This window comes from Urocampus carinirostris, chromosome 14 (genome assembly GCF_059441175.1).
Source record: "Urocampus carinirostris isolate Australia breed hairy pipefish chromosome 14, RoL_Ucar_1.0, whole genome shotgun sequence".
In the NCBI taxonomy this organism is placed as follows: domain Eukaryota; kingdom Metazoa; phylum Chordata; class Actinopteri; order Syngnathiformes; family Syngnathidae; genus Urocampus; species Urocampus carinirostris.
The window spans coordinates 5,075,447-5,097,240 of record NC_142362.1 but is presented as its reverse complement, the minus strand read 5'-3'; the positions used below and the strand labels follow the sequence as shown (position 1 = coordinate 5,097,240).

Genomic DNA, 21,794 nt, shown 5'->3' with positions numbered 1-21,794 from the left:
ATAGGTTAAGAGCTAGGGTTACAGTTTGAAACTGGGTTAGGGCTAGCTAGGGTTACAGTTAGGTGTAGGAAAAGGAAGTAGGGTTTGATCTCCATATTAGGTTTCTAAACTTAATTTAGGGTTCCAAGATAGGTTAAGAGCTAGGGTTACAGTTTGAAACTGGGTTAGGGCTAGAGTTACAGCTAGGGTTAGGTGTAGGGCTAGGAGCTAGGGTTACAGTTTGAAACTGGGTTAGGTGTAGGGCTAGGAACTAGGGTTTGATCTCCATATTAGGGTTCTTAACTGAATTTAGGGTTCGAAAATAGGTTAAGAGCTAGGGTTACAGTTTGAAACTGGGTTAGGGCTAGCTAGGGTTACAGTTAGGTGTAGGAAAAGGAAGTAGGGTTTGATCTCCATATTAGGTTTCTAAACTTAATTTAGGGTTCCAAGATAGGTTAAGAGCTAGGGTTACAGTTTGAAACTGGGTTAGGGCTAGAGTTACAGCTAGGGTTAGGTGTAGGGCTAGGAGCTAGGGTTAGGAACTACGGTTTGATCTCTATATTAAGTTTCTAAACTGAATTTAGGATTCCAAGATAGGTTAAGAGCTAGGGTTACAGTTTGAAACTGGGCTAGGGTTATGTGTAGGGTTAGGAACTATGGTTTGATCTCCATATTAGGTTTTCTAAACTGAATTTAGGGTTCCAAAATAGGTTAAGAGCTAGGGTTACAGTTTGAAACTGGGCTAGGTGTAGGGCTAGGAGCTAGGGTTAGGAACTAGGGTTTGATCTAGGGTTACAGTATGAAACAGTATGAAACTGGGTTAGGGCTAGGGTTAGGTGTAGGGCTAGGAGCTATGGTTAGGAACTTGGGTTTAAGCTGTCAATTAGCGTTCTGAAATACGGTTTGGGCTAGAGTTAAGGTTTGAAATGAAGGTCTAGGCTCCCGTCCTTTATTTTATTTTAACATTTTTGAGTTTTTAAATTCTATGACTTGCTGTCCATCAGCGTGTGGGTTAAGTAAGCAAACCAAGGAAATGAAAATACATTATTTTAAGAACAGATATCAAAACGTGAAGACAATGTCATTAAAAAAAATGACATTTTGAAAATAAACATCTAGAATCTAGATTCTAGATCATTAGCTGTTATTGGGTTTTCTTGCTTTTTGGCACTCTCGGGATTCCGTCACATGGTTGCTGAATTTGGCACTGTCTCGCTGTTCCACTTTTGTCCTGTAGGTGTCAGTGTTACCTACTATCCCCACAGGCCTTTGCGTGTGTTCCGGTTTGGGATATTTTTTTTAAAGGGACAGTGTGTAATATTTTATGGCTTCTAGTGGTACATTAAAAAAAATAAACATTGATTTGAATACTACGCAAAAAACAGGAATTATCGTACCAATATTATTGTTTTTAATAAATCATAGGTGGAGAAATGGGTATTTGTATTAGTGGAATCCAACCCTAGAAGTCGACACCATGTTTGGTCTGCCGTGCTGGTTTTGATGAGCGTTGGACAACAGTGCCATCTAGTGGTCAAATATTACACACTGGGGCTTTAAACAACAGAACAGTGACAAGCAAACTTCACCCAAGACGATTTGGACCAATTCCGTCCTGAGTAGCGTCCCTGTCTTTCCCTTCGGTTGGGAATTTTCCAGAAGTGAATGTAAAAAAGGACAAAAGTGTTTTTTTCTTCAAAAAGTATTTAGGATCCTGCACCCAAGTGACATGCAATACCCCCCCTGGCCCCTAGTCTGCTGTGATGTCAATTGAATCGCCCCAGTTGTGCCGAAAATTGCACCCCTTGCCTGAAATGTCCCCCCTTTCACTTAAACGTCACTAAAACGACTTTGTATCTCATTTTGGGGGAATGGAATAGAACAGTAAAACTCGGGAGTATTTGCATCTTGTGCAAAAATCGGTTGAAAATATTTACTTTGGCGAAATGAGGTTTTATGAGCTTTATAGTAGAGCCCCTAAAATAGGGGGGTCTGAACTTTTCAGAAAGCAGGCTGGACTTGGTTAGCAGAATACGTCTGAGGGCCGACTATTCGACCTGGCATTCTTTGAACAGTCTTTCATAAATTCACCCTCAAAGGTTTGCCTCGTAGCTCGCCTTTGTAGAATTTTCATTGGACTCGCAGGGTGAAAAACTGCTGCCGTGCTTCCATTTTCTCCACCTTTTCTTAGCTTTTTGCAGTTCGCATGTTCCGTCTGTCAGCGCCCCTCGATGTAGTCTTTGAAAACAACCAGTCTCTCGGCAAATGCGGAAATTCGGGATTTCAGTGAAAAAAATACTCCAATCTCCACTTGGAAGCGGTGGCCCTCACAGTCAACTTTCCTTTTTATATTTAGAGTCGCGTGTCGTGAATGGGGTGGGCACAAGTTCTCGGGAGATGTAAGATCTTGGGACTGAACCGAGTTTGGGCATAAAAAGTCAAGCTAGGCCTTTCTCATGTTGGTATATATATTCATTTTATTTTTTAATTATCCACTCGTCATGTCTTCTGTTCTGTCAAGAACCGGAACAGGATCAGGACCCAAATGCGTGATGTTCTCACACAAGCCTTTGATTTTACAGGAAATAGGGAGTCATGTACGTTAGGCAGCGGTCTGGCGTGGAAAGACAGGGAGCCAGAGAACGACGAATTCGATTCCAATTTCCCGAGTTGATATCGGACAGATGGGGTCAATACCAGACAGGACGGGGCACAGGATTGATAATTAAACAGGATATCGAAATTAAACAAGACCAACTAGACAGGAACGAAAACTGGAGAGAATAATAAACAGGACAAAAATAGACGGGAACGAAACTCGAAACCGATATTAAACAGGACCAAATAAACGGGAACAATACCGGACAGGAAATACCAACAGGAAGACAGGACCGAGTCAGAACCCACATCTTGCGGGGCAGAGGTTCGTTGACGGACTGACAAATGAAGAGAGCATTGAGCTTAAATAGACAGAAAGCCAATCTGTCAATGAGCCGCAGCTGGCGCCACACGGGCGGGGCCAATTGGGCGCCATGGCAACCGTGACATATTCCTTTTTCTTCTAGTCTACACAGCATGCACGCTGCTCAGCGCTTAGACCTTACTTATCTATAATTCTTACAGAAGGGGAAGGTGGTCAAGGGTTAATGCCATGGTTTGTTGAATATTTTTTTTTTTTTTTTTTTTTATGGGGAGCAAAATTTATTTTATACTGTGATTAACATGATTGGCAGGCCAAACATTTGTAATTTTATGACAGAGGCTGCAGTGCAGTACATGCCTGACGTCCCAGTTTTCAATCTTTCGGAAGACTGAGTGTTTTGAAAGGTTACTTTTATATTACCTTCAAAGTCTTTTTAGTGACGTTGACGAAGGGAAGGACATTTCACAGCTGGGGGGGCTTGTATTTCTAGCACAGCGCCCCCTCCCTCCCATTTGCACACACTTTTGTAAATAAGGACTGCCTGCTTGTAGATTTTCTTCTTTGAATTGCACTGAAGATGTCAACCGATGATGTCATAAGAAACCCTCCCCCTCTCGGGGAAGACGGGTCCGGGAGACCGACGGCGGCAAGAACTGAACTGGATTCTCCTTCCGCCCCCACTTGTAAAGTCTCTAGGAAGGATGGGTCATTTCCCTTCCAAACAAACTTCTCCAGTACGACCTTGCATGTATCGACCGACGCTGCACCTCGCATGACAAACTCACTTTTGAAAGGACTTGTGTAGGAGGCCAAAAAAATAGAACAATGAATAAAAGGATTCTTAGTTTACTTTTGCTTGTGTTGCAAGTCTGCTTCTTGGGATGTGGATTCGAGCGGCGGATGTAGGAGACCCCGGTGAAAAAGATGTTTTCCCCACTAATAACAAAAAAATGATTCATCTTAATACATCTGACTTGGTCCTTCGAGCCAGTAAACCCTGAGTTACAGAATCCCCACCATATAGGTTTATTACAGTGTGGATAGTTAAGGATTTTATACATTTGACTACAAAGGATTTTATACGATTGAATTCAAGTTACATTTATTGAAATGAAATGATCTGCATTTATATAGCGCTTTTCAAGTCAAGACTTCCCAAAGCGCTTTACAGTGTGCTTCACATTTCCCAATAGCCGCTGTGCAGCCATGTAAGGCCCTAACCTGCTTATTAGAGGTTCAGTGTCTTACCCAAGGACACTTCGACATGTAACACGCAGGAACCGGGATTCGAACTGCAATCTCTTGATCCCAAGACGAGCGCTCTACCTCCTGAGCCACTGCCGCCCCGATGAAGATTTTCACCAGGTAGGCTTAAGTTCAATGAGCAGTGAAAGTTCAGGGCACCCTGTTAGAAAATATTGTTTACAGGAATGGCGGAAAACGGGACGTGAGGATGATAAGATAGTCAGCACATCTGAAGACGCAGAAAGGCCCTGATGACGGAGGACAGCCGGCATTGTTTGTGAAACGCTCTGTGCTGTTTTGAGTTTTCCAGACATCGCGGCGAGGTGGTGGAGCTCACGTTGGCGCTTCATTGCCACGCCCACGGGAGGAGCCGGGACACCATCTTGCGGAAAGTTGTGGACTGAAAGGAGAAACTAGAGGACTTGGGAGAGGAGGCTTCCCAGAGACTCCAACCACACTAATTCGGCCGTATTCGATGGGGTTCAGTTAGTTAAATTGCTAATGAAATTAAATCTGCCCCCGTGTGGAAATGCCGGTCTCTTGTCCATCTTTTCCCATCAAGAAACGAGCGTGCATTGTTAGAAGAATGTAGGTTGTGTTTGATTAATGGAGTCAGATAACTAATTCGAACATTTTGGTAAACGCTACATTTTAATATTTAAAACCTAACAATAGCGATATTCTTTCGGTCCTTCTTTCGAGGAGACCCCCTCTCTACAATATGAACAACAAAACATTTTGTGTTCATAAGTACTCTTCAGGTAAATACAATAGACCCTTGTGATAGAGCATTTTCACTTTAGGATGTGGGATAAGCTGTGTTTTTGGCCCCGCATATGGCATTTTCCCAACTGAGCTACATTAACCCCTTGACAATTTTGTTGATAAACAAATATGTGACTGTACAATGTCACCAGTCACTGAAATACATCATTGGAAAGTGCAAACTCTTGAGATCCAAAATATATACCAGCAAGCTATAAAGATGGTAATACGCACCTATATAGTACTGAAGTAGCTGACAATTCCCTCCAACAGTGTAAAATATTGACTCCAAAACACACCATAATGCCGACGGATTTAATAAACACACACACAAAAAACGCCTTAAAGTATTTCTGCATCATTCGACATTCCTTGTCATCAATCTCTTCTGCCCCATAATTCCCTTTTAAAAGTTCGCAATTTCGTAAGATGATTTCCAATATGACCGATTGATTGACACCACTCTCGATCACTTGCAAACGTTTTGTCACGGTTCACAACCTGCAATAACCTATGAAGGCCTGTATTGAAAAAAAGAACACCCTGGTCCTCAAAGTCTGCAGCCAGTAATGACCATTTCAAATGATGATTATGGTAAGTGGTCTGCATTTATATAGCGGCTTTCAAGTCACTGAAGACCTCTCGAAGCGCAATTTACAATGTTCTTTACACTTACCCATTCAGACACACACTTACACACCGGCGCCTATCTGTGCATCGGGGGCATTATGGGTTCCGTGTCTTGCCCATGAACATTTCTAAGCAGACATGTTTTTTTTTCTCAATTTAATGCGTGTTCTATCGAATCAGACTGCCAAGAAAAATGGCAACCATTTCAAGCATTTACAAGCACTTCACCCTAAATTCAAGCACTATTCAAACTTTGAAAACGTTAAAATTCAAGGATTTCAAGCACCCGTACAAACCCTGCATTTAGCTGCAGGTTATAGTTTCCCGCTATTGTTATGGTTAGCTGCTTCGTGTAAATGATTGACACATTGGTTAGCCAGTGAATTTCAAGCAAGTTCACCTATTCAAATCAGAGTGGAAAACAAACATGCATAAATGCAACCCGAGATCCATTTTGACGTGTGATTATCGCGTGCAAGTGTGCAAAACATGAACGCAGCCAGGGAAAAAACAATTGGCACAGCAAGCTAGCCAGCTAACAGACAGCTAAGGGGCTAACCTGAAAGCCTCCGGAAGCCTGCACCCCATCTGGACAATATTCTAATAATATCAAGACACGTGGTGAAAAACATTAACGGAAAAGTCACAATCACATACCTAAGAAGAGGGGAAGGCAAAAAAGGAACGCGCGGCAGGTGAACTTGCCCTTTGATGATCAACTTGGAGAGAACAGTCAGAAGTCTCCCAATTACACCAAGCTAAACTGATCACTACAATGTCCGTCTGTTTATCAAGATTTGTAGAGCTTCTCGTAGTCAAACTGTCTACTTTGAGAGTTCATTTCTCGAGATCCATTCTATACCTAACTGACAAAAGAATCACTCTAACGAGAAGAGAGTCTTAAAAAATGCTATAATTTTTGGGGGTGCTTACTACAGACACCTACTTTAAATAATGTTTCTTCCCCATGTAAAGTTTATGACCACACCCAAGACGGCGAAAGGAAATTGCCTTTAGCCGAGGCCGTCCAGTGACAAGGACGCTACGCTATTAGCGGCGCTATTTTGACAATTTATCCCTTCGAACGGAAGCGCTTGCTGCAAAACACCTCATTAAGCGAGACGGTGATCGGGGAGGGCGGCCATAAATCTACTTTTTATTTTCCCGCCTAAATGTCAGCGTTATCCCGGCTTGCTTTTAATGACGGCGTCCGACATTTTTGGGCGTAAATCTTTACAGATGCGCAGAGGAAGGAGAACCTGTGAGGGCGCTATTTTAGTCATGTATGTTTCAGTATTGGGCAGCACGGCAGCGCAGTGGCTAGCGCGTGTGCCGCACAGTTCTGAGGTCATGGGTTCAAATCCAGCTACCAACCTTCCTGTGCGGAGTTTGCAGATTCTCCCTGTGCTTGCGTGGGTTTCCTCCGGGCACTCCGGTTTCCTCCCACATTCCAAAAACATGCATGTCAGGTCAATTGACTGGTCCAAATTGTCCCTGGGTATGAATGAGCGAGCAAATTGTCTGTCCCTGTGTGCCCTGCTATTGGCTGGCAACCAGTCCAGGGTGTCCCCTGCCTACTGCCCGATGATTGCTGGGATGGGCTCCAGCACCCCCGCGACCCTACTGAGGATAAGCGGTACAGATAATGGATGGATGGATATTTCAGTATTTGTCGCCTTCTGCTGTCTTCTTTTGGAATTGCGGCTCGTTAGCATCCGAGGGAGGCCAACTTCATCTGAGTTCAGGGTTAGGGTTTTTCTTTCCCATGATGCACTTGTTTCTTCTTCTGGTGTGTTGATTGGCTATAGGGGGTTGCTACGGCTCGCGGGCCACATGCGGCCTGGCACGCCTCTATCCGGTTCCCAAAAGGGTAAACATATAAGGATAATATACTATACTATAATACTAAATATAGTACTAGTAATAAAAACCCATTGTCCATTTGTGGGTATGCAACAGAAAACTACAAAATTGCTACAAAACTAAATATCAAATAGAGTGCTTGAAAACAGGGACCTAACATATTATTTTGGAAGAAAATACTATACAACTACTACGAAAATACTACTGCAGTAATACTATGATACAAAAATACAACATAAAAACAACTAGAGTCATATTAAAAAAAACAAAAGGAATACTACAAGTATGGAAACGCTTCAAAATACTTCTACAGAAATACTACGACAGAAATACTACAAAAATACAACTACGGTAATACTACAATGGTGAGTGCTCACCCACGGACAGTTCCGCCCACCTTAAGAGAACTGGATGTAGTGGTGAGGGCAGTCTGAAGAAAAAGACGAAGAAAAGGGAAAAATAAAAGAACAAAATGCAAAAGGAAAAAAGGTCATCGAGAAAAACAAAAGGAAAAAGCTACAGAAAGAAAAACGAGAAAATAAAACAAAAAGAGAAACATTGAAAAAAGTAGAAGAATACCGGCAGAAAAAATGAGAAAAAGAAGCGTAAGAGAAGAAAAAAAGGGAGGAAAAAACGCAAAGGAAAAAAGGAGAAAAAAATGAAGAAAAAAAAGCTATAGAAAAAAGGGAATAAAATGAAAAAAAGGCAAAAGAGAAAAAAGTAGAAGACAAGCAGGAGATCATAAAAGAGGGGAAAAAAAAAGCTAGGAAAAAAGAAACATAAAATAAAAAACGCAAAGGGAAAAAGGAGAAAACAAGAAAAGCCAATGGTAAAAAGAAACAACATAATAAATAGAAAAACAGTAGAAGAAAACAAGCAGGAAATAATAAGAAAAAGAGGAAAAACCAAGAAAAAGGAAACAAAAGAAGAAAAATGAAATGCCAAAAAGGTAAAAAGACAAAAACATCAAGCAAAAAAAAAGTAAAAGCTACAGGGGAAAAAAGAGACGAAAGAATAAAAGAAAAAATGAAAAAGAAAAAAAAGTCAAAGAAAACAAGCAGGAAAAAATAAAAAACAGGGAAAAATTAAAAGAGGATAATGGAGAAGAAAATAAGAAAAAGAAAATTAAAAGCCAGGGGACATAAGAAACAAAGGAAAAAAGCAGGAAAAGGGGGAGGTTCTTCTGTTCAGTATATTACTAATAATAATGCCATATTCTGGACAAAATATATAAATTTTTTTCAACCCCGAATGTTGCGATTCATCAGAAGAACTAAAACGTGTTCAGGACATGATGACTTTAGTATTTATATTCTAGTATATCACAGTTGAGACCCCTCCAGACTCCAGCCTGTCCCACAAACCTGCGCTCCCCTCCCTCAAGAGCGAGACGAGATGATGGCCACCAAGTTTTTGCGGATTTTCTCCTCGTTGCTCAGAATGTTGGACCTCAGGGCGCAGATTTTGTCCTGGTAGTCTTTCATCTGTTGCTCCAGCTCTACTAGTTCGGTCTGAAGAGGTTCTAGAGTCTGCTCCGTCGCTCTGGGACGTACATTTTGGACAGTTTTAATCGGGGACAATTACGCCCCCTGAGGGTGGTCGTTTGAAATGCTACTCGAGGTGTTTTACAGCAGAAATACTGCAAAAAAATCTACGGAAATACTAGAAAAATACTACATCAACAAAACTACAGTAACACTGTACTACAAAAATACTACTGCAGATATACAACAACAAAAAATCTATGAAAATACAACACAAAAAAACTAAAATCATAAAACTACTGTAATACTACAAAATACTACATAAAATACTACAAATATACAACGTAAGTTCTACCATCAAAATGCAACAAAAATACTACAGAATTATTCGGAAAATACTACCATGGAAAACTACTCCAGAAATACTAAAAAAAAATACTACAAAAACAAAACTACAGTAATACTGTACTACGAAAAATATGACAAAAATACTACATTTATTCAAGAAAAAAAATGACTATGTAAATACTACAAAATACATCACGTACTACAAAACTGCTAAAGTCAAAACTACTGTAATACTACAAAAATACAACATAAAATACTACAAATAAACAACAAAAATTCTACAGAAATATTCAGCAAATATTACCGTATTTTCTGCACTATAAGGCGCACCTAAAAGCCTTTATTTTTTTCAAAAGCTGACCATGCGCCTTATAATACAATGCGCCTTATTTATGGATCAACATTAAGTTTTCCAACTAACTTGCAGCCGCCGACTCGATTTTCCCCCGAACGCCAAGTAGTACGCGGTGGATGGTGGGATTTATTTACCGGCGTTTCATTGGCTAACCAATGTGTCAATCATCAGTTGAATCGATCACTATTGGCTAAAGTTATTCGGAGGTCAAGAGGCGGATCCTTTTTATCATTTACAGACTGCCATTGGCTCAAACGGCAAACAAAGCCTGCAATTGGGCGAAAAAGATGTGTCAATCATCAGTTGAATCGATCACTATTGGCTAAAGTTATTCGGAGGTCAAGGGGCGGATCCTTTTTATAATGTACAGGCTGCCATTGGCTTAAACAGCGAAACAAAGCCTGCAATTGGCCGAAAAAGATGAATGCGTATAGCATGTGGCCGATGGCATAGAGGAAGCATTTTTTTCTATTCTGTATTTGTAAATATTGTATTCTCCTGGATTTACTACCCTCACGGATATAAAAGGACATTGCCTGCACATTATTATGAACACAATGACTTCGGAGAGCTATTCCCGGTTTTATATTGTCTTGTTTCAGACTGAACTCGATGTTTCTGTGATAAGCGGTGCAGATAATGGATGGAATGGAGTGTCTATTTTTAAATTCAACTCAATTCCAAGTGTTTATTGTCATATGCACAGTAAAGTTGCGAGCGAAAAAGAAAATAGATACGAAGGAATGGTTATCATTTCTTGAATCCCAAGACTTTAACCTTCCGAATGATGGAACGATGCATTTGAGTGACATCTTACGGACACCGCATCCGCACGTGTTCTCGACACGTATTTGCGTCTTTGCAAGCTTTCGGAATGTTAAGGGGGTAATAAGTCGGACTGAACTATCTGACTGTTTTGTCCACGTTCCCATTGTAGCGCCTTATAATCCGGTGCGTCTTATATATGTCAAAAATAGGACCAAAAACTATTTTTTCGAGACGGCCCTATAACCCGGTGCGCCTTATAGTGCGGAAAATACGGTAATATGGAAATACTTAAAAAAAACACTGCAGAAATACTAGAAAAATACTGCAAAAACAAAACTACAGCAATACTACCAAAAACTACCGAATTTCAATCGAAATCCTACTCCATAAATACTAAGAAAAACACAACTACAGTAATACTTCAAAGCTGAATATCAAACTAAGAGCTTAAAACAAAGACGTAATATGTAATTTTTGGGGGCCAGGCTAGTATATTAAAGAGAAAGAGAGAGAAGAAGAGAGACAGAAAAAGGAAAGGAAAGAAAGAGAAAAATAGAGAGAGAGCCATAGAGAAATGGAGAAAAAAGAAGAGTGAATGAGAAAGAGAAGGATGAAAATACAGATAACAAAGGAAACAGACAGAGAGAGAGAAAGAGAAATGGAGAAATAAAAAAGGAGCACAAAAGAGAAAGAAAGAGATAAAAAGAGAGAACGAGGGAGACAGAGAAAGGCAGAAAGGGAAGGAAATAGTGAGAGAAAAGAGAGTAAGAGAAATAGAGAGCATCATAGAGAGAGAGCACAATAGGGGGGGTAAGGGAGGAAAAACACCAAGAGAATAAGAGTAAGAAAGGGACAAAGAAGATAAGACGTGGAAAAAGAAAGACAGAAATGAAGAGAAGAAATTGAAAAAGAGATTAGAACATAGGGAGAGAGATAAAGTGAGAAAAAAAGAAAAGAATGAGAATAGAAAAATCAGAGAGGGAGAAAGACGGTGAGAGATTAAATACGAGAGAAAGAAAGAGGATGAGAAAAAAGAAAAATAAAGAGATGAAGAGAAAGAGTGATTATGAGGAAAAAAAGAGGAAGAGAAATCAGAGAGGGAGATTGAAAGCGTGATAGAAATGGAGAGTAAGAGAGAGGATGAGAAAAATGAGAAAAAATAAAGGAGAAAAAGACCGAGAGAATGAGTGATCATGAGAAAAAAAAGGAAAGAGAAAAATCTGAAAGAGAGATTAAAATGGAGAGAAAGGGATATGATGAAAAAGAAAGAGACAAAGGGAGAGAGAGAGATCATGAGAAAAAAAAGGAGAGAAAGAGAAAAATTGGAGAGAAAGAGGGTGAGAATAATAATAATAATAATAATAATTTCCTTGTATTGTCATTCTGTGTAACAATGTACACAGAACGAAATGTCGATTGCACCTGACCCGTTGTAGCGAGCCGATGCAGCCGCAGCCAACAGAGGGCGCCGCCGACCACTTTTTAAGTCTTAGGAATGACTCGGCCGGGGCGCGAACCCGAACCTCCCAGTCTCAAATCCGAGAGAGAGAAAGAGAGGGTGAGAGATTAAAATGGAGAGAAAGAGAGAGGATGAGAAAAAGATAAAAAGGAGAGAAAGAAAGAAAGAGATGGAAAAAAAGTGAAAGAGAGAAAGTAAGAAAAAAAATTAAAAGAGAAAGCAAGAAAGAGAGCTCCAGTTTGCCTTGGCGCCATCAAGTGGACCCATTTCAAAAGCGCAGCTCATTTTCCGCTCGACGTTGATTAAAAGCCCTTGCGGGCTTGAGCTGGCCCGCGGGCCGCAGGTTCTTTAACACTAGGACGGAGACTAGCGCGCTCACCTCTGCTCTTGGAGCAAAACCTGGGCGCGGTCTCGGTTCTCCCGCCTCCACGTCCGCAGCTCGGCCCGCACGGCGTCGATGTCCTCGTGGACGTAGTCGGTGATTTTGCCCAAGGGCAAGGCGCTCCTGCACACCGATTGGACGGAGGCGCGGAGACGCTCCGCCTCACGCGTCGACAGGTCCCGCTCCTTCTTGCGGGCTTCCTCCGACAAGACCTGAGAAGAAACCGACGTAAAAAAAAAAAGGGTAACTTGAAATGTTTGGTGGCCCTTTTTTTCCTGTTTCCATCTCTAGCCACCCGCCTGCACGTTTTAGCTCTCCTCCAGGTGTTATTGTTAGCTGCTCCCGTTTCATCCTTCAGTGTCAATCGTATTCAACAGCTGGTATCGAAGCAAACGACCCAAACTCCCATGTTTTAGGCATTGTTGAATTTTTTTCCACTGTTTCCTTTTCTAACCACGCGTGTTCGGCGCTTACAGGGTTCGTACACCATTTTCATGGACAAATTCAAGCACTTTTTTGAGCACTTTCAAAGTCGATTTCCCAATTTCTCCAGTACCCAGCATCTTTGTCTCTTCACTTGTAGGCTTGGGCTTCACATAACTCCATACAAACAAATGCCAGCTGCCGTTAGTTACGAGGGAAGAACAAAATGCAAGGGCAAAACAAAGCCAACAAAGCAAGCTTGTCGGCGGCATTTCTAAGCAGACACTGTTTATTCCTCTTAATTAAATGACCAAGAAACATGGCAACCATTTCAAGCATTCACAAGCAACCACAATTCAAGCATGTTTCAAATCTTGAAAACACAAATCCAATCCAAGCACCTGTACAAACCCTGCACATAGCTGTTGTCGTCTTTCAGTTTTACTCTGTGTGAAGATAGCTTGCTTTATCCTTTAGTTTCCTGCCTGTTTCCCACTGTTTCCTTCTTTAGCCACTCAAAATTGGCCACTTGGCTGCAGGCTATGGCTCACCGTTAGCCTCTACTCTTATTGTTAGCTGCTCTATGCGAATGTAGCTTGCTTCATTCTTCAGTGTCCTGCCTGTTTTTCTACTGTTTCCTTCTTTAGCCAATCAAGTTGACCACTTGGCTGCAGGGCATGGCTTGCCACTAGCACCCATTCTTATTGTTAGCTGCTCCGTATAAATGTACCTTGCTCAGTCCTTTAGTTTCCTGCCTGTTTTCCCACTGTTTCCTTCTTTAACCACTCACATTGGCTACTTGGCTGCAGGCTATGGCTCACCGTTAGCCTCTACTCTTACTGTGAGCAGCAGTGTGTGAATATAGCTTGCTTCATCCTTGAGTTTCCTGCCTTTGTTTTTCCACAGTTTCCTTCTTTAGTCGCTCATGTTGACCACTTTGCTGGAGGCGATGGCTCACCGCTAGCCTCTACTCTTACTCTTAGCTGCTCTGTTTAAATAAAACTTGCTATGTCTTTCGGTTTCCCACCTTCTTTTTCCACTGTTTCCTTCTTTAGCCACTTACATTGGCCACCTGCCTGCAGGCTACGGCTTACCGTTATTCTCTATTCTTATTGTTAGCTGCTCTGTGTGAATATAGCATGCTTCATCCTTGAGTTTCCTGCCTTTGTTTTTCCAGTTTCCTTCTTTAGTCGCTCATGTTGACCACTTTGCTGGAGGCGATGGCTCACCGCTAGCCTCTACTCTTACTGTTAGCTGCTCTGTTTAAATAAAGCTTGCTATGTCTCTCAGTTTCCCACCTTCTTTTTCCACAGTTTCCTTCTTTAGCCACTTACATTGGCCACCTGCCTGCAGGCTACGGCTTACCGTTATTCTCTATTCTTATTGTTTCTGGGCGTGCACATCGCCGACGACCTCTCCTGGTCTGCAAACACCAGAGCGGTGGTAGGGAAGGCCCAGCAGCGACTGCACTTCCTGAGATTGCTCAGGAAAAATAACCTAAAACAGCAGCTGCAGGTGTCTTTCTACAAAGCCACAGTGGAGAGCATCCTAACATACTGCATCACGGTGTGGTATGCGGGGTGCACAGCAGCAGACAGGAAAAAGCTCCAGAGGATCATAAAAACAGCCCAGAGAATCGTCGGCTGCTCTCTGCCCAGTCTGGAGGACATTGCCTGCTCTCGCTACCTCAGCAGAGCAGAAAACATCGTCAAGGACTTTTCTCACCCCGGCCACCATCTCTTCGACCTGCTGCCTTCCGGCAAGCGCTACAGGTCACACAAAGCAAAAACGAACAGACTCAGAGACAGTTTCTTCCCCACAGCCATTACCACCCAAACAGACACCGCACAAACAACTGAAAACTGTTGCAAAAAAAAAAAAAAAAAAAAAAAAAAAAAAAAAAAAATACCTCACACGTATGTAAAATGGTACTCACGTACATGCTGTCTGCACTATGTTTGTTCACTGCTCAACAGACACCGCACAAAAACTGAAAACTCGTGCCAACACTACCTCATACGAAAATAATGTTACTCAAGTCTTGTTCTTGCACATGTCGACTGCACTACGTTTAATGCTCAAATTGCACAATGTCTGACCATTCCTTTTTTTGCACTATGATGTCTATGCTCGCACCAATGTATATGCGGACTATTTTTGCACCATGATGACTTTGCACCAAATGCAATATTGCACAACCGTTACGATACAACGTTATCACGACAACCCTGTATGTAACATCCCACATGCTGACATTGTTGTGTAAATACCATGTAAATTATAACTATAGCCTTATTCCCCTTGTTTTATAACATTATCTTCTCTGTTCCTTTATCTTCTTGCTCATACCCTCACTATGTGTAAAACTGGAGTGTCATGCCCAATTTCGTTGTCACAATATGTTAGCCCATTTGTAACAATGACAATAAAGGTATATTCTATTCTATTCTATTCTATTCTATTCTAGCTGCTCTGTGTGAATATAGCATGATTCATCCTTTAGTTTCCTGCCTTTTTTTCCCACGGTTTCCTTCTTTAGCCGCTCAAGTTAACCACTTGGCTGCAGGCTATGGTTCATTGCTAACTGCTATTCCTATTGTTAGCTGCTTTGTATAATTAACGCTTGCTTGTTCTTATAGTTTCTGCCATTTTCCCCACCGTTTCCTTCTTTAGCCATTAACATTAGCCAACTGGTTGCGTGCTACTGCTCGCCGCAACTCTCCTTTCTTATTGTTAGCTGGTCTGTATAAACAAACCTTACTCAGTCCTTCAGTTTCTGCCGTTTTCCCTTTCGTTTCCCTCTTTAGCCACTCAAAATTGGCTACTTGGCTGTAGGCTATGACTCACTGTTAGAGCAGCTAACAATAAGAGTAGAGGCTATGTGAATATAGCTTGCTTCGTCCTCGAGTTTCCTGCCTTTGTTTTTCCACAGTTTCCTTTTTTAGCCACTCATGTTGACCACTTTGCTGCAGGCGATGGCTCGCTGCTAGCCTCCATTCTTATTGTTCGCTGCTCTGTATAGCTAAACCTTGCTGGGTCCTTCATTTTCTGCCATTCTCCCCACCGTTTCCTTCTTTAGCCACTCAAAATTGGCCATTTAGCTGCAGGCAATGGATAGCTGCTAGCAGCTCTCCTTTTATTGAGCGCTGGGTAAATAAAGCTTGCTTCGTTTGACATCAATATAAATTAATATCAATAAATACCTCTTTGGGTGTATTAGAGGGCGGTGACTGCTTATAATCGTTTTTAGTTTCGAGGATCTTCTTCACAAGTCCTCCTACATCAACAGAGACATTGTGCAACTCATTAGCAAGAATAGCTAACTTTAAAGACAGATCGATGTGAATGACGTACCATGTTTTTCATCACTACTTAATTCTTGTCTCGATTCCTGGATACAAAAAAACAAAACTACAATGACATGTTACTAAAAAGTGCACCAGAATTTGGACCTGCTTTTATTAGGTCTAAAGTCTTCCACCAAAAGTGCTACTATGGCAACTCGACCTTCTCCTGAGCATCTTCCGGTTCCGGGGCCACCTCCTCGACCAGAAACCCTTCGTCTTCTTCGTCCTCGTTGTCCGAACGCTTCTTTCCCTCCCCGATGACGGACGATTTAGCGCTCGAAAGCCTTCCAGGGGAAGAAAAAAAAAATAAAGTTTGAAACATCGGGAAGTTTTCTGCGTTGATCTCGGCAGAGGCGACCTATCAGGCGGCAAGCCTTCGGTGAAACTGTCCCGTTTCTTGACCGGAGGGGGAGCTCGCCGAGCGCTGGTGGGCCGGGAGAGTCGGTGGTTGCTAGGCGACCGAGAAAAGCATCAGTTGGACCGAAAAACACCACATGTATTCATTGGTGGTGCCGTGGAGGAGACCTGGAGGCGGCGTCTGTTGTGATTGGGGATCCTGCAGTATCTCCGCTTTCCTTGTTGGAAAGACTTGGGCCTTGAGGGCCTTTAGGGAAAAACGTGGGACTCGGTCTTCAATGTGGACATTTCATAAGGAAGGCATATGAAGTTCAAATATACACTGTATTTTCCGGACTATAAGGCCCACCTGATTATAAGGCAGACCCTTAGAAGAGTCCTCTGTGATCTTCTTCATATATAAGGCTCATGAAATTAAAACTACATTGAAAGTAAGAAAAAAACTCCTAAAATTAAAAGAAAAATACTTCATAGCTAGATTAATTCATTCATAAATAGTTTGTTAAAACATTTCATTGGAACTGTGCATTAACAATATCATTTATGGTGTTTCCAGTCTAATAGGCAAACCGTAGTATATTATATACTATAAGGCGCACATTTGAATTTCTGAGGTTTTTTGGAAAATCGTTTTTGTTTTTAAAAAGAAAGGAATAACAGAACTTTAATGCCATTTTTGTGAAGGTTGTTTTTATTTTGGGTAAAATCAAATGAGATCTGTGTGCTCATTTTACAAGTCTGAAATACAGAAAAATTGAAATCGTATTATTATATTTCAATTTTGCCACAAAAAAGTTTGAAAAATAAAATAAATCAAATATGAGGTATTTTTCTGCTTATTTTCGTTGAAAAAAAATGTATGTATTTTTTTAACTACACTTGTTTTAATTGAATAAATCCCAAGTCACATAGCCAATAGAACAAATTAATATAATTAATACAAATAATTATATGTAAAATATTGAATATTTTATTTGAATGTTATAACAAATGTGATACTCTAGTTTTTAATTTATTATTTATCTAACATTGAAATCTTTGAATTAAACAAAATAAGAAAAGAAAAACATTTGCAAAACGATAAGCCAGTGGAATTAGGTTTCTTCTTAACAAAACTTGAAAGTGAAGACAACAGAGAACTTGTTCGAACTGAACAAAACACTGAAGAACGAGGACACAGGACACATACCCAGGCGTTGATAGAACAACTACATGGAGAAAACAAGGCAGGATATGTGGGGACACTAACTAATTGTACAAAAACACAAAAGACAACTCACAATATGCTGGACCAAAAGCTAACTGGACAAAACATGAAAGAGAAGACCAACTACTTCTAACCAAGCAAAACACAAAAGGAATAGAAAGAAAGAAAGACGCAGGGAGATACTCACTCATGGATAAAATGAACACATTATTTTCCCAACACAACCTGCTCCAACATAACAAAACATAAAAGAGAAGATAACGCGGGATATGAAGGAATACCAACTACTTCTACCTCAACAAAACGTGAAAGAAGGAAAGAAGAAAGAGACAAAGAAACGCAGGGAGATACTCACTCGACGATAGAATAAACACATAATTTTCCAACACAACCTGCTCCAACATGACAAAACATGAAAGAGAAGATAACGCAGGATATGAAGGAATACTAACTACTTCTAACTCAACAAAACATGAAAGATAAAAAAGCAGGGAAATACTCGTGATTGGAATAAAGCCATAATCTTAACACACAACCAGCTCTAACATAACAAAACATGAAAAAGAAGCTAACGCAGGATATGAAGGAATACCAACTACTTTTACCTCAACAAAACACGAAAGGAAGAAAGAAGAAAGAAAGAAAATAACAGAAAGGCGCAGGGAGATACTCACTCGAGGATAGAATAAACACGTAATTTTCAGACACAACCTCCTCCAACAGAACAAAAAATAAAAAGGAAGACAACACAGGATATGAATGAAAACCAACTTCTAACTCAACAAAACATAAAGGGAAGAAAGACACAGGAAAATACTCGTGATTGGAATAAAGCCATAATCTTACCACACAACCAGCTCCAACAGAACAAAACATGGAAAGAAGACAACACAAGAAACATGACCACACGTGGACAAAACAATGAGCGTGCCATGATGACGACAAAACCAAGATACATAATACAGGCAGACGTACTAACTAACTGAACAAAACATGAAAGAAAGATAACACAGGGCAGTTGATCGAACAATAAAAAAAAAAAAATCTGTTTTTTCAAGTTCAACTTGGCAACTATGTTATTAGATTCATATTTTGATCTCACAGCGAAAAGAACGAGACACTCACCTCTGGCTTCACTGTCGTCTTCGTCTGTTGACAAAAAAAAAAGAAAACGATTGTCAAACAAAGCGCCGAATTCTTTTTAAACTCAGTCCAGAAAGTGAGGTTAGCATTAGCATCGTTAGCATAGATTAGCATCAGGGAACGCAAAAGGTACCTCCAAAGGTGTTTTTCGTCCTCTGTTCTTTGGCGGAAGACAGCTGATACGTTCTCGCCGGACTCTCTTCGTGAGACAGGAGCGGCTTAGGTGTCTCGCTCGCTGCGATTTTTAGTTTCTCGTTGTTGTTTTCCTTACCATGACTTTTGTCATAAGTGTGCAGTTTGTCTCGCTCAGGACCTTTGTCTTCTTCATCCTTGTCGCGCTCGCGGCTTTTGTCTTCTATATTCTTGTTTTGCTCGTGAGCTTTGTCTTTTTTATCCTTGTCTCGCTCGTGTCTTTTTTCTACTTTGTTCTTGTCTCTTTCACATCCTTTGTCTTCTTTATCCTTGCCTTGTTCGCGACTTTTGTCTTCTTTACCCTTGTCTCGCACACAACCTTTGTCTTCTTTACCCGCGTCTTGTTCATGAGCTTTGTTTCCTATATCCTTGTCTCGCATACGACTTTTGTCTTCAATACCCTTGTCCTGCTCACAACCTTTGACTTCTTTGTCTGTGTCTCGCTCGCGAGCTTTGTTTTCTTTATCCTTGTCTCGCTCTCGACTTTTTTCTTCTTTATTCTTGTTTTGCTCACTTTTGTCTTCTTTATCGTTGTCTTGTTCGGGACCTTCACCTTCCTTTCCCGTGTCTTTGGCAGGTTCTGGTTCCCGCTGATGGTTCTTGGAAGAACTTTCCTTGTTGTGGCGGTGGTCTCGCTCGCCGTCTCGTCGGGGTCTGTCTCGTTCGGGCTCCTTCTCTGTCCTATGTTCTGATGTCTTCTTCTCCTGAAATCATTCACAAAATGTTTATGGAAAAAGACTTTTTCTGTCCTTTGTGGATGAAGTAGGAGCAGCTAACCCCTCTTTCTGGGTGTCGTTGACGTCCCTCCGAAGCGTCTTTGGTCCTCACTTCCAGCCTTTCTCCTGCAAGAACTCGCTTTACAGCGTCCTTGCTGGAAACCTAAGAAAAATAAGAAAAATAATCAGCTTCAGAATCAGTGTTTGGTGTCCTCTGTTGATTGGACAAACCTTATTAAGACAGCACTTGGCCATGGCCTGCAGGAGCTCGTTGGTCTTCTCTGGCTCGTGTCCAGCTACGATATGTGCCGGTCTCGCCGCCAAAGGCTCCCCGGTGACCATCACCAGAACATCGATTGCTTTCTGAAGGAACGCCATCTTTGTCTCTTTGTCCTACAGATTGAAAAATGCTCCTTTTCAGATTTCTGGCAAGAAATGTGGGTGATTTTTTTTGTGTCCCTTACTTTAACACACTCTGACTTCAACTCATTTTCTTTGTACAATCCTTTCATAAACCCAGTTGTCCTGATGACCTGGGGAAGGACCAAAAACGTTTCAACACAGAAAGACAGACAGAGACAGATGGATCGACGTACAAATGGAAACAGACATAAAGACCAATATAATAATACAGATAGGGACAGACACAAAGATAAAGACATAGTAACAGAAAGTTGGAGGGATAGAGACTGACACATATCCTGATAGGGACAAATACAAACAGATGAAGAGAGAGAGACAGATACAGACAATGAAACAGAAAGATGAACAGATAGAGACGAACAGACACAGGGAAAGACAGGCATACATGCAAGAAGAGAGACGGAGACAAACAGACAAAAAGACACAGAGAAAGAAAAACAGACAGACTGAGACAGGCAGACTGACACAGTGAAGGACAGACACACAGGGAAAAAAATCGACGAACGGACACAGAGGAGGCACAGACAGACACAGAGAAAGACGGACAGACAAAGAGAAAGACAGACGGACACAAATAAAGACAGACGGACACAGAGAAAGACAGACGGACACAGAGAAAAGCAGACGGGCAGAAACAGAGAAAGACGGACAGACAAATAGACAAGAAACAGAAAACGGACCGACGGAATGACAGAGCCACCACGGAGGCGCAGTGGTTAGCGCGTGTGCGGCACAGTTCTGAGGTTGTGAGATCGAACCTCCTGTGTGGAGTTTGCATGTTCTCCCCATGCTTGCGTGGGTTTCCTCCCACATTCCAAAAACATGCATTTCAGGTTAATTGGCCGGTTCAAATTGTCCCTAGGTGTGAATGAGCGAGCGAATTGTCTGTCCCTGTGTGCCCTGCGACTGGCTGGCAACCAGTTCAGGGTGTCCCCTGCCTACTGCCCGAAGATAGCTGGGATGGGCTCCAGCATCCCCGCGACCCTACTGAGGATAAGAGGTGCCGATAATGGATGGATGGAATGACTCAGAGAAAGACAGATTGCGACTGATAAGATAGAGACAGAAAAAAGGGAAAAAAAAATCCTCTTTTTTTGCTTGGTTATTCAACGTGACAGCGCCACCTGTAGGTCACTTGTTCCTTTAAACTACAACTAATCCTTCTATGTGCTTGCACTATCATTTAGTATTATCTTAGCGTTAGCTGCACTATATTGTTGTCAATGTCTACCCCATGGGACAGTGTGAAATGTACTTTTGATTCCTTTGTATGTCAAATACATCTAAAAAATGACAAATAATATTAACTTTGACTTGACTATTATTTAAATTCTGAAAATAAAGCTTTTAGTCCGCCGACGAACCACAAGTATGATAACCTAACAATTTACGGCTGAAATATGTTGACTATTAATACACTCGATATAGTTTAAAATAATCAAATTGCGTCTCACCTCGGTGAAGATATCGTGCAAGTATCGAAAGGGAGGTTTGCTGAGCAGTTTTTCGGTCAAAGCAGGTTTCTTGATAACTTTGCCGAGTGTGCTTTGGGTCTTTTTGATGATGGCGCCGTTAATGGCGGACATTTTTACTCTTATTTGATACACAGTGTATTTTTATCTACTATTCTTCCTTTTCATATTTGGGTGCCTTCCTTGATTTGTTTTTATCCTTGAGCCATTTTAGAAATGCAAAATTGGCAAAATTATTTCATTATTTCGACTTTGTTTCGTCACGTTACTGTCTCGTGACGTCATAGGATACGCTATGTAACTGTCATAATAG

The 21,794-nt window shown here is 41.3% G+C and overlaps 1 protein-coding gene and 1 long non-coding RNA gene across 4 annotated transcripts; one reads left to right on the top strand and one right to left on the bottom strand.

Moving 5' to 3' along the window:
* The first annotated feature begins 204 nt into the window (after positions 1 to 204).
* On the top strand, positions 205 to 3,756 carry LOC148352526 (uncharacterized). The gene is made up of 2 exons (XR_015852692.1): positions 205 to 725; positions 816 to 3,756. It is a non-coding gene; the product is annotated as an uncharacterized LOC148352526 (long non-coding RNA).
* A 76-nt stretch (positions 3,757 to 3,832) lies between these two features.
* Positions 3,833 to 21,730, bottom strand: LOC148352525 (intraflagellar transport protein 54-like). Of its 3 annotated transcripts, none has more exons than XM_088352913.1 (14): positions 21,464 to 21,729; positions 20,051 to 20,119; positions 19,818 to 19,979; positions 19,648 to 19,749; positions 18,812 to 19,574; positions 18,661 to 18,684; positions 16,497 to 16,575; positions 16,330 to 16,422; positions 16,132 to 16,255; positions 15,979 to 16,015; positions 15,828 to 15,901; positions 12,199 to 12,413; positions 8,770 to 8,947; positions 3,833 to 4,307 (listed from the first exon to the last, which is right to left on the bottom strand). In XM_088352913.1, the coding sequence occupies exons 1-13, from the start codon at positions 21,593 to 21,595 to the stop codon at positions 8,785 to 8,787; spliced, it is 2,037 nt and encodes a 678-aa protein (XP_088209039.1). In that variant the 5' UTR covers positions 21,596 to 21,729; the 3' UTR covers positions 3,833 to 4,307; positions 8,770 to 8,784. The 3 variants fall into 3 exon arrangements, with proteins under 3 accessions (XP_088209039.1, XP_088209040.1, XP_088209038.1); XM_088352914.1 differs by lacking the exon at positions 3,833 to 4,307 and having other exon boundaries at positions 8,689 to 8,947; positions 18,812 to 18,877; positions 18,950 to 19,574; positions 21,464 to 21,730; XM_088352912.1 differs by lacking the exon at positions 3,833 to 4,307 and having other exon boundaries at positions 8,689 to 8,947.
* Positions 21,731 to 21,794: the final 64 nt, after the last annotated feature.

What these genes read in the sequence shown, in the direction of transcription:
- LOC148352525 (XM_088352913.1), bottom strand. Translation starts at nt 21,595, where the DNA reads ATGTCCGCCATTAACGGCGCCATCATCAAAAAGACCCAAAGCACACTC. An exon ending in AACGACACCCAGAAAGAGGG is followed by an intron (nt 19,575 to 19,647) that starts GTTAGCTGCTCC and finishes GAATGATTTCAG; the next exon opens with GAGAAGAAGACATCAGAACA. An exon ending in AAGTAGTGATGAAAAACATG is followed by an intron (nt 15,902 to 15,978) that starts GTACGTCATTCA and finishes CTGTTGATGTAG; the next exon opens with GAGGACTTGTGAAGAAGATC.